The 14,700-nt window shown below is 29.4% G+C and overlaps 1 protein-coding gene across 1 annotated transcript in view; it reads left to right on the top strand.

The window, feature by feature from the left end:
- The first annotated feature begins 14,264 nt into the window (after positions 1 to 14,264).
- The window catches only part of LOC113376733 (ankyrin-3-like), a 123,473-nt gene continuing 123,037 nt past the window's right edge, over positions 14,265 to 14,700 (top strand). Inside the window, exon 1 of the mRNA XM_026616766.1 lies at positions 14,265 to 14,415. Within this exon, the coding sequence (XP_026472551.1) occupies positions 14,377 to 14,415 (39 nt within the window). The 5' untranslated portion in view covers positions 14,265 to 14,376. The remainder of the gene's footprint in view (positions 14,416 to 14,700) is intronic.

Genomic DNA, 14,700 nt, shown 5'->3' with positions numbered 1-14,700 from the left:
ATGAAATAATTAAAAAAATACTGTACTTAGAAGTAAGTAATTGAATGAGGGCGAAGTAACGATAGGCTGGACTTTGCTCGTTCTGATATGATGCTGTAAGATAAGGTCTTTAGAGGTACTAGTCAAAAAATAAAACGCACGGTGTGTAAGCACCGTTTCCGCGTTCACTATATTGCATATTCAATCCTTAAATGCGTTTTTGTAAGTTTCTTGTTTGGCGTTTTACTTTTTTTCTTTCTTATGTGGCATCAATTATTCGTCGTCGTTTGTAAGTTTCTTAGACATATTCTTATAAAGTACTTAATCATAATATATATACCTATACTTTTTAAATTAAATTAATCTTATATAAACATATATATTAGTTTTAACTTAATTATTATGTCAACTTAAGATATATTTATGTATTTATGTGTTAACTAAGTCATGTATTGTGCAATTGATTAAAATGCACGTAGGATAGAATTGCTACATAAACAGCGATTACGTACTAAAGAAATAATCTCAAAGAAACAATCCAAAGAATCGTTCCAAAGTTTCAGTCCAACTTTAAATGAAATACTTGTGATATAGAAACCATTTCAATAAGATAACGTACTGCAGGCTCATTGCAACTCGCGCAACCTAATATTGCAGTGATATAATCAACCCGAAAAGAGACTAAAACTTCTATAGACACAATACGTATGCTAGAATTGTATTAATACAAAAATCATTCCTAGAAAGCGATATATCAATATTGAAATGATATAATTGGCCGATAACGCTGTCTCGATTAACTCAAATGCCCGTGGAAGTTTTAGTTGAATACCGCGCGGGATCTGCAACCCACCACGCATAATTAAAACTTTTTTTATTATTCGTCTTCATGAGTTCAACAAAATAATTTTATACAACATCATTTTTTCGCAGATATTGATGGCGTCCTAGTAGCTTAGGTTTCGGATTTGATCGCAATATCAAAATTGGATATCAGAAATATTTGCTAAAACCTACTACACTTGAGGGCACTTATGATTTGTTTATTTCATTTAATGTTTTATGATTTGGATTTTTTAGATTATTTTACACATAATAACATCATAATTTTATTGTCGTGTACGCTTTGTTTTTGGATTATATTAATTTCGATAACGTATTATGTTGTTTTTGTGTTTTCATTTATGTGTGATTATACATTAAAAAAATTTAATTTGACATTATTTTGTGTTTTTGTTATTTTGCCCTACAATCCTGAGGCCTTATAGGCCTTCGTATACCAAACATTAAAGAAAAGTAACCACATATGTATATTATACTGGTTATAAAGAGATAAAAGCTCTCACCACAAGGTGTGGAATTGCTAGATCAGCTTGTTGTGTTTACCAAAAATGGTAAAAAGTTCATATATGGTTACTTTCTTCTACTGCTTACGCACATGCACATACATACAAAAAACACGTAACCATATTATCAAAATAAACTGTAAATTGGCTAATAGTCATTTGATTAGTAGATTATTTAATCAGGTTATTGCATTCGACCATATATCAAAAATTGAACAACATAAATAAAACTGAATTGTTAACAGTTAGAATTGAACGTATTAAATATCGAAGTAACACTGATTACAAAAGTAACTTCAATAAATAAAAGCTTTTAAAAATAAGATATAAGATGATTTACGAAACGGGTTTATGTATAGGATAACAACAGTGTTGAATTTAAATCTTTTGCTCCTAAGTGTAGCCTGATAATATTTATACTACTAAAGCGAATCATTACAAACAACTAATCTAAATTATACAACTAAAAGTTTTATTAAATTTACATATGCATTATACTGTTTGTATATCCGCAGAATTAAAATATTTACAGTGGTTGATCGGCTACAATGTCAGTGCTCAAAAATAAAAAAAATTACAAATGTGTAATTCAACATTTTAAATTGAACATTTCAATAAAAGTATAAATACACCCACTATATACAGGTATAGTTATAAAAATAGATTTAATAGAACTAGTATACGCATCATAAATATAAAAAATCGCTGTAAATATGTTAATTAACTTATCATAGAACAATTACAAATACAGTAATTAATTAAAATCAATGCAAAATTATTTTGAATTAAAATCGTAAATCAGATAAAAAAAATTATAACTACTATTCTGTTAATGACATTTGTTTTATACACTATCATTCAAATCAAACGCACTTATTATTTGAAAAATAGATAATTGCTGTTTGCGAAAATGAATAAAATTAAAACGTTTAAAAAAAATATCAGCAATTAAAATAGCAGTATTATAAGCCGTGGATTCGTTCCGTGCTCTGTGATAAGTCTCTCGAAATATTTGATATTGCAAAAAGCCGAACAACCTAGTAGTACCTGAAAACCGTTGCTCAATTGCAAGGCGATAATGAAAAAACTAAATAAAACATTTGTTGTGATCACATTTGTAAAGTGATTTTCTCCATTTGGGATTAATCTGTGATTAGATGTGTTATGATAATTGTTAATAAATTAGAGAAGTAAACTTGGAAACATATGCTTTGCTTGATCCACAGGCGTGGTAATAGAAGTTATTAATGAATTAAGAGTTGTTGAGATAAAATGATAAATCAGACCTTGCAGCACTATTTGTAAGTGCCTTTTCACACGAAGCCGGAATTAAGGTACATGTGTTTCTGAAGAGGAATACACATTTCCGATGTTAAGTCGAGTGTGAAATGACAATATTTGTAGATAATCTGAACATATCTTTGCAAGTGTGATCGCAATGTTGACATACGTATTTCAATTCAAATCGATTTAAGATAGTTTATAACTAATGACTATATATGTATAAATAAGTATGTGTACAGAAGATTCGATCAAGTTTCACTCTGAACAGTATACACTTCCGATGGCCTAAAAGGTATCAGACTAAATACGGTTTGTAAAAAAATATAAATATATTATATAATACAAAAATGTTTTAGTAACTGATTATATTAATTGCGTATTGAGTATTTGATGAAAGAAATAAAAGACGATGACAAAAGCAGTGGCCATGCAATAGTTATTCTTAGCTAATAAATAATTATAGATATTAATATTACTAATCGCTATATTATACTGCTTATATTTTGGATTTACAATTAATTAAGTAAGCAACACAGGTATACCGTAAAAGGTTTACCAGTGACGCGCACTATATTATAATGATATTTATCTGACTGTGTATTACGCATAGAGAGTTCATTCAAGCTTTAGTCTACGCAAATTTTCTTCAGTTGTTTATCTAAAAATATATCAAAAAACTCTCTTTACTAAATGTATCTATTTATGTATGTATCATGTATTGGTTGGCTTCTGATTATTACAACGGTTGATTACCCGTGCGATGCGGTCCATGAAATTTTGGCGAAGTGCATTTTCTTATGCGAATGCATTTTTCTTAGATTTCATGCGGCTCTGAAATTAAAAATGCAGACTTTCACCGGCAAATGATTGATTTTAGCTGAATGCCTAGGGTAAATTTTTAATCCAAACTATCTATACAGTTTATAAATATAGTTCAAAATGTTATTAATCTAGCGGAATGCATTCAAATGTTGTGAAATAAAAATCACATTCCATTAATTATTCTAGAATTATGTTTAAAATCTATGTTATAATGTCGGTATCTACATAAACGATGATATATAGGATTTGTTTTACATATGTGTATATAAACGTGTATGCATATAGAAAATTACGCGGACCTCGCTATGAGAGGCCCGCGACTGCAAAAGGTGAACGAATGCGGCTCTGTATATTTATATGGGCATTTCACACATGGAGAGTGAATGTTGAAAAGCAAGCATGTTTATTATAGTCATCTGCGGTACTTTTTAATGTAATATTCTATTTTAAGATGAAGAAAACAGGAAAGAAAACAATCCTTAGAACTTTTCCTTATTGTTATGAAACCACGCATGTTAATCAAAGTTCAAACGGAGTTTCTCATTTTGCACTCGAATGCAGCACTCGTTTTGCTTGTGTTAAAGTTAATGGGACACCGTGTGCTAATAAAAATATTTAAGTAAGAAATATTTTGTTGAATGACATATGAAATTTGTTTCAAAAAGGACGAATTCTGAAGTTCATGCTAAACATACCTTAAATTAATTTACTCTCAAGTAAGAAACAGTCAATATCTTTAAGTTTATTAGGAATATCGCATAAAAAATAGATTCGGTCGCATATTGATTTGGTGTCGAAATGAGCGCGCGGTTTCCCCTGTAGTTCAATATTTTGGTAGTATTGTCGAACAAGACTACGCGTGAAAAATCAAGTATCTAGTAATCAATTCATTTTATGAATCCTTCGCCCTTCGCATGAGTTTGTTTTGTTGAATTCTATTTGATCTGCAAATGTTGCATAATATATAAAAAAAATAATTTGCAATGGCGCGCGTTCAGAAAATTTGGAGATTTGGGCGCTATCTTGTAAAGTACAATTGACTAATTGCTACGCGCACATCTTTTCAAAAATTGAGTTTAAATTTGAGAAAATACTCAAATAAACTAGAACAAGTAAGTTATATAGTAAGGCACGCACAATGTCGATCGCACACGTCTAGATTTGATTATGTCATTTAAGAAAAGTAGCGCCCAAAGATGCGTCCACATATCCGGGAATGCGCACAGAAAAGCCTGACTTTTGGCTCCGTGTAATAAAATATAAAATTTCTACAAAATTGATCTCATTCTAAAATGGTGTTCAGTATATAATGATTTGCGCCCGAAAATATCCCAAAAACGTAAATACTACGCATTTACTACGTAATTGTTACGTATTTACTACGTAATTGTTACGTATTTACTACGTAATTGGTACGTGTTTACTACGTAATTAGTGCGAAACGTATTTTCTACGTGTGTCCACCATAAAAGCGCAGCGCAATTTTCACACAAATGAATACGAAATGATTATTTGTAGTTTGTAAATAAAGAAAAGTCAGGTTTAACATATTTTTTTCGGAATACGTTTTAATGAGTGCGCTTTTTGATGTCCGTATATTGTATATTTCAAAACGTTGACGTTGATAATGTTACGATTTTATTATCACAAATTGTGTCTGGTTTTAAAACGGTTGCGTTACTTTGCAAATAATGGTGCTTTTATATGATACGATAAATTCGTCATAAAATATATAAAAGATTCACCTCTAAAAAAGAGTTATCGGTCATCGTATGTATCAAACTACAAACGAGTTAATTGTGTCATATAAATATACATTAAGTAAATGAAGGAATCGGAATTGAGAATGTTACATAGATGTATGAATTTTAGCAAAAAATATCAATAATATAATAAAATAGATATGCAATCAAATGCCCGACGAGTCAGGTAAAGTTCTCTTCGCGACTGTTATAAATAATTTTTATAAACCAGACACTGTTTTTCAGCGAATAACCATAGATTAAATACGCTCTTTGCAAAATAACTCTGAACCTCAAAATAATGCCATGACATTTGTTAAATAGATTTTGTACAAAATGGATCGCAATTAGGCAATTTTTACTGTCAAAAGATCTGCTAAACGGTTTTTTCAAAACGCGAATACGAATTTTTAATAACACGCTTAAGATAAGAGATAATGTACGTATATCGATGTTCTTTACAGACTGATACAGAAATTTACCTGAATGCTCGTTTTTATACTAAACTAATTATACTAGAGAATCGGTAAAAAGCGAAATTCAGAAAATATTAGAAAATGTAAATGATAAGATTTTTTTACAAAACTGTACCTTTAATATAACAATTCAAAATTTCATTGGGCCCTTGTCAAGTGAACCAAAAACTAACGGTGCTCTTTGAAAGCTTGCTTTTTATAACAAGACTCAAATAAAATAATGAATAAAAATAACAATAAGAGTAAGATCACATTTCCGTTTAATTTAGCGGTTTGTTGAATGCACGGAATATGTATGATAAATTAAGATTTGAATTAATATTCAAATAAAGAAATGTGCTTAATGCAATTTGACGACAGCTAGTCCACTACTATCTATAATAAATGTGCTGTTATCTATGATTACATTTTAATAATTGTAAAATTCTTGCGCCAAAAATTCTATAGATTGTAAAACTTCTTAATATAAATAACTGCGCCGTGAGCTTTCATAATATCATATTAATATCAGCAGCAAATACGAAAACATAACAAAATTTTATCCAAATTGGAAACTACGATATAATTACAGTTCAGAAATCTCAATGGCATTTATTTATGTTAGGATGATTATATACGCACAATTAATAAATGTTGAATGTTGAAAAAAATGGACTTCATCAATGTTACTGTGAAAAAGCAATGCTCGCGGAAAGAGTATAAAATTCTACATCTTATAGAAAAAATGTAATATTTAATAAGTATTATACGTAAATACATATAATGTAATTATCGAAGTAATAATAAACTATCACAAATAAAGGTAATCAATCACCATGTTTCAAATGTGCATTCAGTATTGAAGAATTTCAATTAATGCATCTAAATCGTATCTATTAAATGTAATTCATAATAATGAGTTAGTGACTGTTATAAAAAATATTCAATATATATATAATAATTCTGACGTCTATCAAATCATCTATAAAATAGTTGTTTGCTACATATTTGTGTTGAATATGAAATCTGTATTTAGCTTAAGAAAAATAATCAAGATTTAGAATGAGCAGTTGACTAGCTGTCGGTTACATAAAAATTTCTTTCTATTCACGTGTGAAAAACTGATATAATGAAAATGTAGATTTTAGTTGGTTTCATTTCAAGGAATAATTAATTGTTGGCATAATTATTAATGGGCCAATAGCCAATTATCTGGAAAAAAATAAAGGAATGCTTGAAATAATAATAGAAAACAACTCTGATAATAAGTGGTACATTTAATTTTTTTTTCAGAAGAATTTGTAAGTTATTAGATAAATAGCAACCACAAAATACTTTTCAATTTTGTGCTATGAAATTTATCAAGCGTTTGTTTATTTCTTTACAAATTAGTTGGATCCTAAATAAATATCAAAATAAGACTGGCAATAAATCATCTGTATAGTGAAACTGTAACATTTATTATAAATGTATCTTCAGGTGTAAATTACAATAACCGATTTTGCAAAACAACTGCAAAAAATTGCTTGAAATTATTGAATCAAAGGTTGGTTTGACAAAATCGGGCTGCTACATAATGTTATCTTATGCTTCGTTCATCAATAGTATAAATTCATTCTGCTCCAGCTCTAATGGACCAAAACTTTAATTTGATATATAAAAGAATACAATCACTTCATTATTGTTACTAAATTATAATCAATAATTTTCCATTATAATAATTCATACATGACGTTGCATAAGACAGAAACATAGTTTTCCGACGCAGAAATCGTACTGACTTTGATGTTAAAATACCCATTTGTTGCACGATGTGCAAACGTAGTTGTGTGCATTTGTTAATAATTTTTAAAAGAAACGTAAAACGTTATATGGTATATGACTGGCTTGTTAACTCTAATTGAAATTTATAGATATTTGCTAATTAAGTGAAAAATGACGAAACAAATGTGATGGTAAAAGGTCTTCAAATTGCCGAGAAGATGATCGTAGAGATCTCTGACATAGGGCATAGGGCATTGGTTTATATAATGACATAGATTACTTGTGTACGTAATTTATGAATCTTATTTTATAAGAAAAATAATGAAAACCAAGAATTTCTTACTTGACGACGTATATTGTTTACATGAATAGGGTTGCATAATGTTCTTTCTATATTGTAGTATGTCGCTCTACTTAAATATTGATATTCAATTAGATTTAATTTATTATTATAGAAATGTCAAATACTGCAAATTGTACGGTGCACTGGCGATAGGTCAAATACCCATCGGAATAGGTTCTGAGAATGCGTTGAAATTAATTTTTAATCTAATAAGCAACACGGTACAAAATTACCATTGAACAGAAGATTACTTTCTGCTGTGCAATGTCTTTTTTGAATTTGTGTTATTTAATAATTTATTTGAAAATGAAGAAATTGGCAAGAGCGATGTGTATCTGAATATCGGCCAGTGTGCGATAATATTCGCCTCCTTTATCCCCAACAAGTACTCCGTACTATTTCTCTCTTGATATTTGGGCATCTGATAAGGTGGTCATTCATATATTAATTTATATTAAACGTACGTTAAAATATTTCGCTGTCTTTTGATTATTAGAACAAATATTCAAATAAATTCCTTTATTATAAACATTTATAGTTAATTGTGGGTAATCAAGTACTCCTAATGATTAACACAATCAACAGACGTTGTGGATTCCATACTAGTGGTGTATTGCAATATTTGTACTTTTCCATGTTAAAAAAACTCAATACAATAAATGATTAAAAATCTCTATAATTTAATTGTGACGATTATTTCATATGATTTCATTATTACACATATGCATGTATATACATATTTTGATTCCAATTGAAAATAAGCCCATCTTGGGCAATGCGGTAAAATGGAAATGAGAAAAATACTCACACTATTTCTTCCCTGAATCGAGTTGGAGTTTAACTCAGCTCATAGACTTGCCTTGGGGCAGGACTACCCATTATTATACATTTTTATATTGTTTTCAATTTCAGGGGGCAATTCTCCAATAAACTAGAAATGGTATGGTAACGCTAGTTATGGGTCTATCTTCATATGAGTAGTACGGCAGTAAGAACTGTTTAAAAGCTATGTATTTGCTGTGCGATCAGGCGTTTCACGCGTAAACACAGGTGTGATATTTTCACATTAATCAAGATAACTATTTAAATAATTCAGCAATCACAAGAAATGTTACACATTATCAAACATTTATAAATTTGAAACAATATAGTACATATAAAATTTAAAATACGTCGATAATATTAACGCAAACCGAAATTTTAGGATACTACATTTTTATATTACAAGTCAAAAATGACGGACCTGCACAGTTCTGTTTACTGCATCGGCCTCCGGGTTCACATTAGGGTTTATACAAAACCGACATTTCAGAAAACTGGTTTTCGAACAGTAATTACCCCAAAAAACCGGTTTTCGAATTTTATATAAGCAATACATATTTTCTGTAATAAAATTTGTGATTTAAAGTTGTTTTAAACTAAATTTATTTATTGTTTAATTTTATAAAGCTGTTTTAAACTAAATTTATTTATGGTTTAATTTTATGTGTATTGAATAAATTTATTTTAATTTTAATTAGCAGAACAAAGAAATAATAGCTGATCCGGGTTAAATAACTTTGAAAATAATTACTTGTTATTCAGGCATCATTTTCACATATAGGAATGTAAATATTTTTATGGTAGCCGACGAACCCCCTAGTTCACATGTTCAGCCGAGATAAAAAAATATATTTAGTATCGTTCAAGATCTTATGAAAAACGCCTGCTACTACTTACACCTGTTAATTAAATTTCTTATCGGATTAAAACAAAAATGTTATATTATTTTAATTTTCGTAACGAAATGATACGAATGTTGCCATCTTCCGCATAGTTCAGTTTCCACTTAACCAAGATATAATCAAAATATTAAATTCGACGATAGATGTCGAACTCATTTCATTGTAGAAAAATGCTCCAATGTTCAAATAAAACGTTTAAATAGATAGAAAGTTAAATAAAACATTTTCTTAAAATTTTGATTTATCCACATACATTTGATTTATTTATATTAAAATAAATTATAAAGTACTGCTTATACAGAATCTATGCGGTGTGAGAATTCAATGGAGTTGTAATGGGAGACTTGACGAGATGTCGCGGCAAAAGGATTTTTTATTTCTAACTAATAAAACTAATACAAAAGTAATACTTTCAAAAAATATATTCGCATATACAGGGTCAACATGAAACCTATACGGAGTGATAGTATTGTCCCCACAGTACTGAAAAAAAAAATAGAGAAAAAAATCTCCCGTTGTTTGAAATTGACGAGCTTTTAAGTGCAACCTAGAGCTTTAACCATTTTTCAAATTATTGTGGTAATATTATAACCATGTTTCGGTTATTGTGGCTATTTTTATTACATTTGTTCATTTAGACTTCGGAACCGTAACCATGAATAATATTTTTACAATCACAGTCAAAAATATTTACATCCCAAGCTTTCAAGATTGAATACTTTTTGTTAAAACATGAATTAATGTTTAAATGTTGATTTTGAGATATCATATCAAGAAGTGTACCAAAGTATATTGGCAAGTTCCATAAAAAATTGGCGCAATCAATCAGACTTATAAAATGGTAAAGTGCTTGATTGTTTATTAATTAAAAAACTCGAATAAAAAATTAAAACCAAAAAATAATATGATTTTTGATAGTACATTGTACTTACAATTTGAGAAAATGAAGCGTCCGAAATTTGAATAATTCAAGAAACACTTCATTGACGGAATGAAGCAATGATTAAATTTCTGGTTTGAAAATTTTCAAGAAATACCAAAATGTTAAAATAGAATCAATATTTTAAAAAAATCTGATTTTTTGTGATATTCAAAAAATGTATAGCTTTTAAAAAATTCAAATTACGGCACAATACCATGCACTACTAGTTAACTTCCCGTAGTGTAAATTATAATAATCGCAAAAAATCAAAAATAAAAGTTTTTATATATCTTTACTTTTCAGATGTTTTTGGATATTTTGACATACTTTAGAAAAAATGGATGTATGTGTGCGGATACAATTTTCCGACGACGATTTCGGGAACACGGAATTTCGGAATCAACCGATTTGAATAATTGAAAATACATTCGATTCGTATTGATAAGGGAACATGCGGATTAGTTTTTGGCAAAGGCAGGTCTAGCCGTTTCGAAAATACAGAGCAAAAAAAGTCGAAAATTGTAATTCAGTTTTTGAGAGAACGGAGCGTCCGATTTCAATAATTCAAAAAACATTTTATTTTTATTGAGAAAATGAAGTACCGTTACAATTTTTGCAAAGGCAAGTCTAGCAGCTTCAGAGATCGAGTAACAAAAGTAAAAAAAAATCATTTGGCGGTCAAAAATGATCATTAGACATATGCACATTGAATTATCAAATATTTTATAGAGATTTTAATATTAAGTATACATTTTGTTTACATTTCTATGGGTTCCGTACCAATGTTAACCCGTTAGGCTGCGATGCGGCGCTTTGATATTTTCAGAAAAATTTAAAGTATAAAAAATATTCGAAATATAAAAAAATAGCTCAAATAAATCAATTTTTTCAAAATTTCAAAATTTCAAAAATCTCATTTTTCACAAAGTTTTCAAAAAAAAAATTTTTTTTAATTTTAATTTTTGGTACGGGAAGTTCCAGCAATTTGCCTTAAAACACGATGCCATGCACCACTAGTTATAATCTCTATTTTAAAAAGTCTCTATTATATCCCCTGGCCGTTGGTCTAAAACGGTGTGTGGGAGTCTATATCTGCAAGGGTCAAAAGAAGCGAATCCGTTCTACGCGACCTCTACATAACTGCATTCCTGAGTTGATTAGAGCAATAAGTAACAAACGGTGTGACCTCACAACACAATATCTATCTCAGCGATTACATAATCGAATATCAATCGAATGAATTGACACTGCAACGCATTTTTGCAACGCACAACAGCGGGAATAATATTGTCCGCAATGAATCAAATAAATGTTGTTGTTCACTCCTTGGGAAAAACTTGAGGCCTCGGCCTTGCAACCGTAAGGTTCTGAGTTCAAATATCTTATATCAAGGACCAGTTTTAATCACATATCATAGATCAAAAATATGTTTCTAGTTATTGCAGGTATTACTGCAAAAAAATAAAATACAATAACTAATAGAAGAGGCCAAAATTCGGTTGCCTTTTTATATCCGAACTAAATTAGGAGAAACATTGGGTACTTTTTTCAGTAAAAATAATCGTAGCATCAGCTCATGGAATACCTGAATTCTGTTTGCTGTCATTCAGATTATGATTGTTTGTCCAAGAACATATATATATATATAAAGTTATTCACTCCTTATGCTTAAATTTTGTAAAATATTTATAACTTAGTAGTGCATGGTATAGTGCCTTAAGACACGTGGAAATTAAACCTGCTTCTGCCAAAAACTAATCACCCCGTCAATTCGAATCTTATGCTTTTTGAATTCTTCAAATCGGTTAATCCGTGTTCACTGAATCGTCGATTAAAATTTGTATCCGAACACACACTGTAATTTTTATTATTATCATCGATTTTTCTAGGTTAATGAGTAGAATTCATATCAATATTTAATTAGATCATAATATTTACGGATGGAATACAGCTATCCTATATTTAGTAATTATGTCACTGTAATTAAATTCTTCGAAATATATTCTGATCAATGTTTATCAAGGATAGTTTAGATTGCATAGATAGAAATAGAAATGATGAAAATTATTTTTCTACCATTTTGTAGGATAATTATTTTAATAAAATAAAAATTCTTAATTATTTATTTAATATATTTTATGTTTCAAGGCTCAAGACAATTGTAGTTATATTAATTACCGTGCATAAGAAATATCACATTTTTGTAAGACCATATCGAACAATTTTGATGATTCCAAAGTTAAAAAAAATATTTGGTACGTGTTGACAAAGCTAAAAGGTAGATGTTTTGTATAACTTTATTGGCTTTTTGGGTATATGGAAAGAGTACACACAATGTCCATAAAAACTTATTATTTTTAATTTTCCGTAGGGTAAGTTATAGTAATCGCAAAAGATCGAAAAAAAAAATTTTTATATACTTTGAAGTTTCAAAGGTTTTTTTTAATATTTTGGCATACCTTAAAAAATGAATGAATACAATTCTTCATCGACAATTTCAAAAACACGGATCAACCGATTTGAATGATTGATTACAATAGCATTAAAAATATGTACAATATTTAAAAACAATGTAATTAAAGTCATACTTCAAATATGACACGATCGGTTTGTCATTGTAATTAGCATTTAGAAATGAACCTTCGTTAGAGAAATGAAGTAATTGCTGATTAATAGCTTTTATAATATTCGTTCACGCAGTGGATGATGTTAAACAACGCCTAAACAACTATTGTTTTCGCAACTTGACTGATCCATGTAATAATTGTGTTTGAAGAACTTCATGTAATTAAAATTGACATACATTCATCGACTGCTTGTATTTTTTTACCCTTTCGCGACATAATTCATTCATTCTTTGAACAGCTGTATAATCTGTCTTGCCTAAATAATATTTTCCATTTTAATAACTTCAAAGATTTATAGAAACTACGAATAATATAGAAATAATTTTTTATCAATAAACAAATGTTTAATTTGTTTTATTATTTTCAAGAAACAGGGTAAAATATTCTTCTGATTCAGGCACTTTTCATTAAATCAAGATTTGTACTACATGTAACTTTAAAATTTAAAATTTATTTATCTATGCCGACTTCCTTGTTGATATCGATACGCATACAACGTTGACGCCAGTACGCATACATCGTTAGATCTCTATTCACATAACGACGACTAATCACAATCGATCCGTATAGAAATGATATCATCGAGAGCGAATGACGAATCATCGGCACTCGACTCTGCCGTAACGCACTTCCGTTGCATTTGTACGGATTTACACCCTAGTCGCGCCTAAAGAAGTTTTACTTAAAAAAACTGTTACTACAAGACCATGGCCCTCCTACTCAATCCTATTAAAATATGTGTTAACAAAATTTATAAAAACAGACAACAAAATTTCTTTTACTAGGAACAAGTTAAATGTTCGTAAAGGATTGTTATCTATGCGAATCAGTCGCGCGAATGTAGTGTATCGTCCGCTGGTGCTTCCTCGTTTTCAGTGTCCGCTAATTCGAAAATAGCGGCATAACATAGGCGCTATTTTGGGCGACCACCTAAAGACCATCGGCTATGATCTCAAATTGTATTTTGTCCCATCACATCATTGCCCAGTTACAAAGTCTCGCCCGTTTGGAAAACAGCGTCAGCGCACAAAAACAGAAAAATCGCGCTATTGACATTAGTATTGATTGATCGAAATTTCATATTTTCGATTCGAATCGTGCGCTGATCGCTTCAAGTTGATTAAGTATTGAATAATAAATAAAAAGCTCAAAGCGAGATTTATGTATTGTTGAGTGTTTTTATTAGTTTCAATTAAATTTTGTCAAATTTTTATTTACGTGTATTATTGTTTGTTTTTTTTATTAAAAAAACCGAAACGATACGAAATCCGTGCGTCGAAATATAAGTTGTTTAAATATACTTTTGGTGCTTTACTGTTGCCGATAGAGTGCTCTTTATTTGTGACTTTTCACGGACTGAAGTTCAAAATGTTTAAGAAAAGGTTTCCTTCACTTTCAAGTCTGGGGGTAAGTCGTAATCTTATTTATGAAATTGAACTAACCTCAACACAGGAACAATAGGATGTCAAATATGAAACACCATTTTGAGAATAAATTTAATATTTATTACAAATAGAAATACGAATCTTCAATTACTTTAAATAAAAATTATCAAGTACAATATAAAAGTGAATAAATCCTTTATAAATTAACGCTAAATATTAATGTAGGGGAGCTAGGGGCCGGTTGTAACAGTTTTTTTTTTAAATTAATATATCTTGAGCATCACTGATTATATTTTGACAAAATACA

The sequence above is a fragment of the Ctenocephalides felis genome, unplaced genomic scaffold (genome assembly GCF_003426905.1).
Source record: "Ctenocephalides felis isolate EL2017-DRISC unplaced genomic scaffold, ASM342690v1 CF-g0.4_SCAFFOLD_01886, whole genome shotgun sequence".
Classification (NCBI taxonomy): Eukaryota; Metazoa; Arthropoda; class Insecta; order Siphonaptera; family Pulicidae; genus Ctenocephalides; species Ctenocephalides felis.
This window is presented reverse-complemented; position numbering and strand designations above follow the sequence as displayed.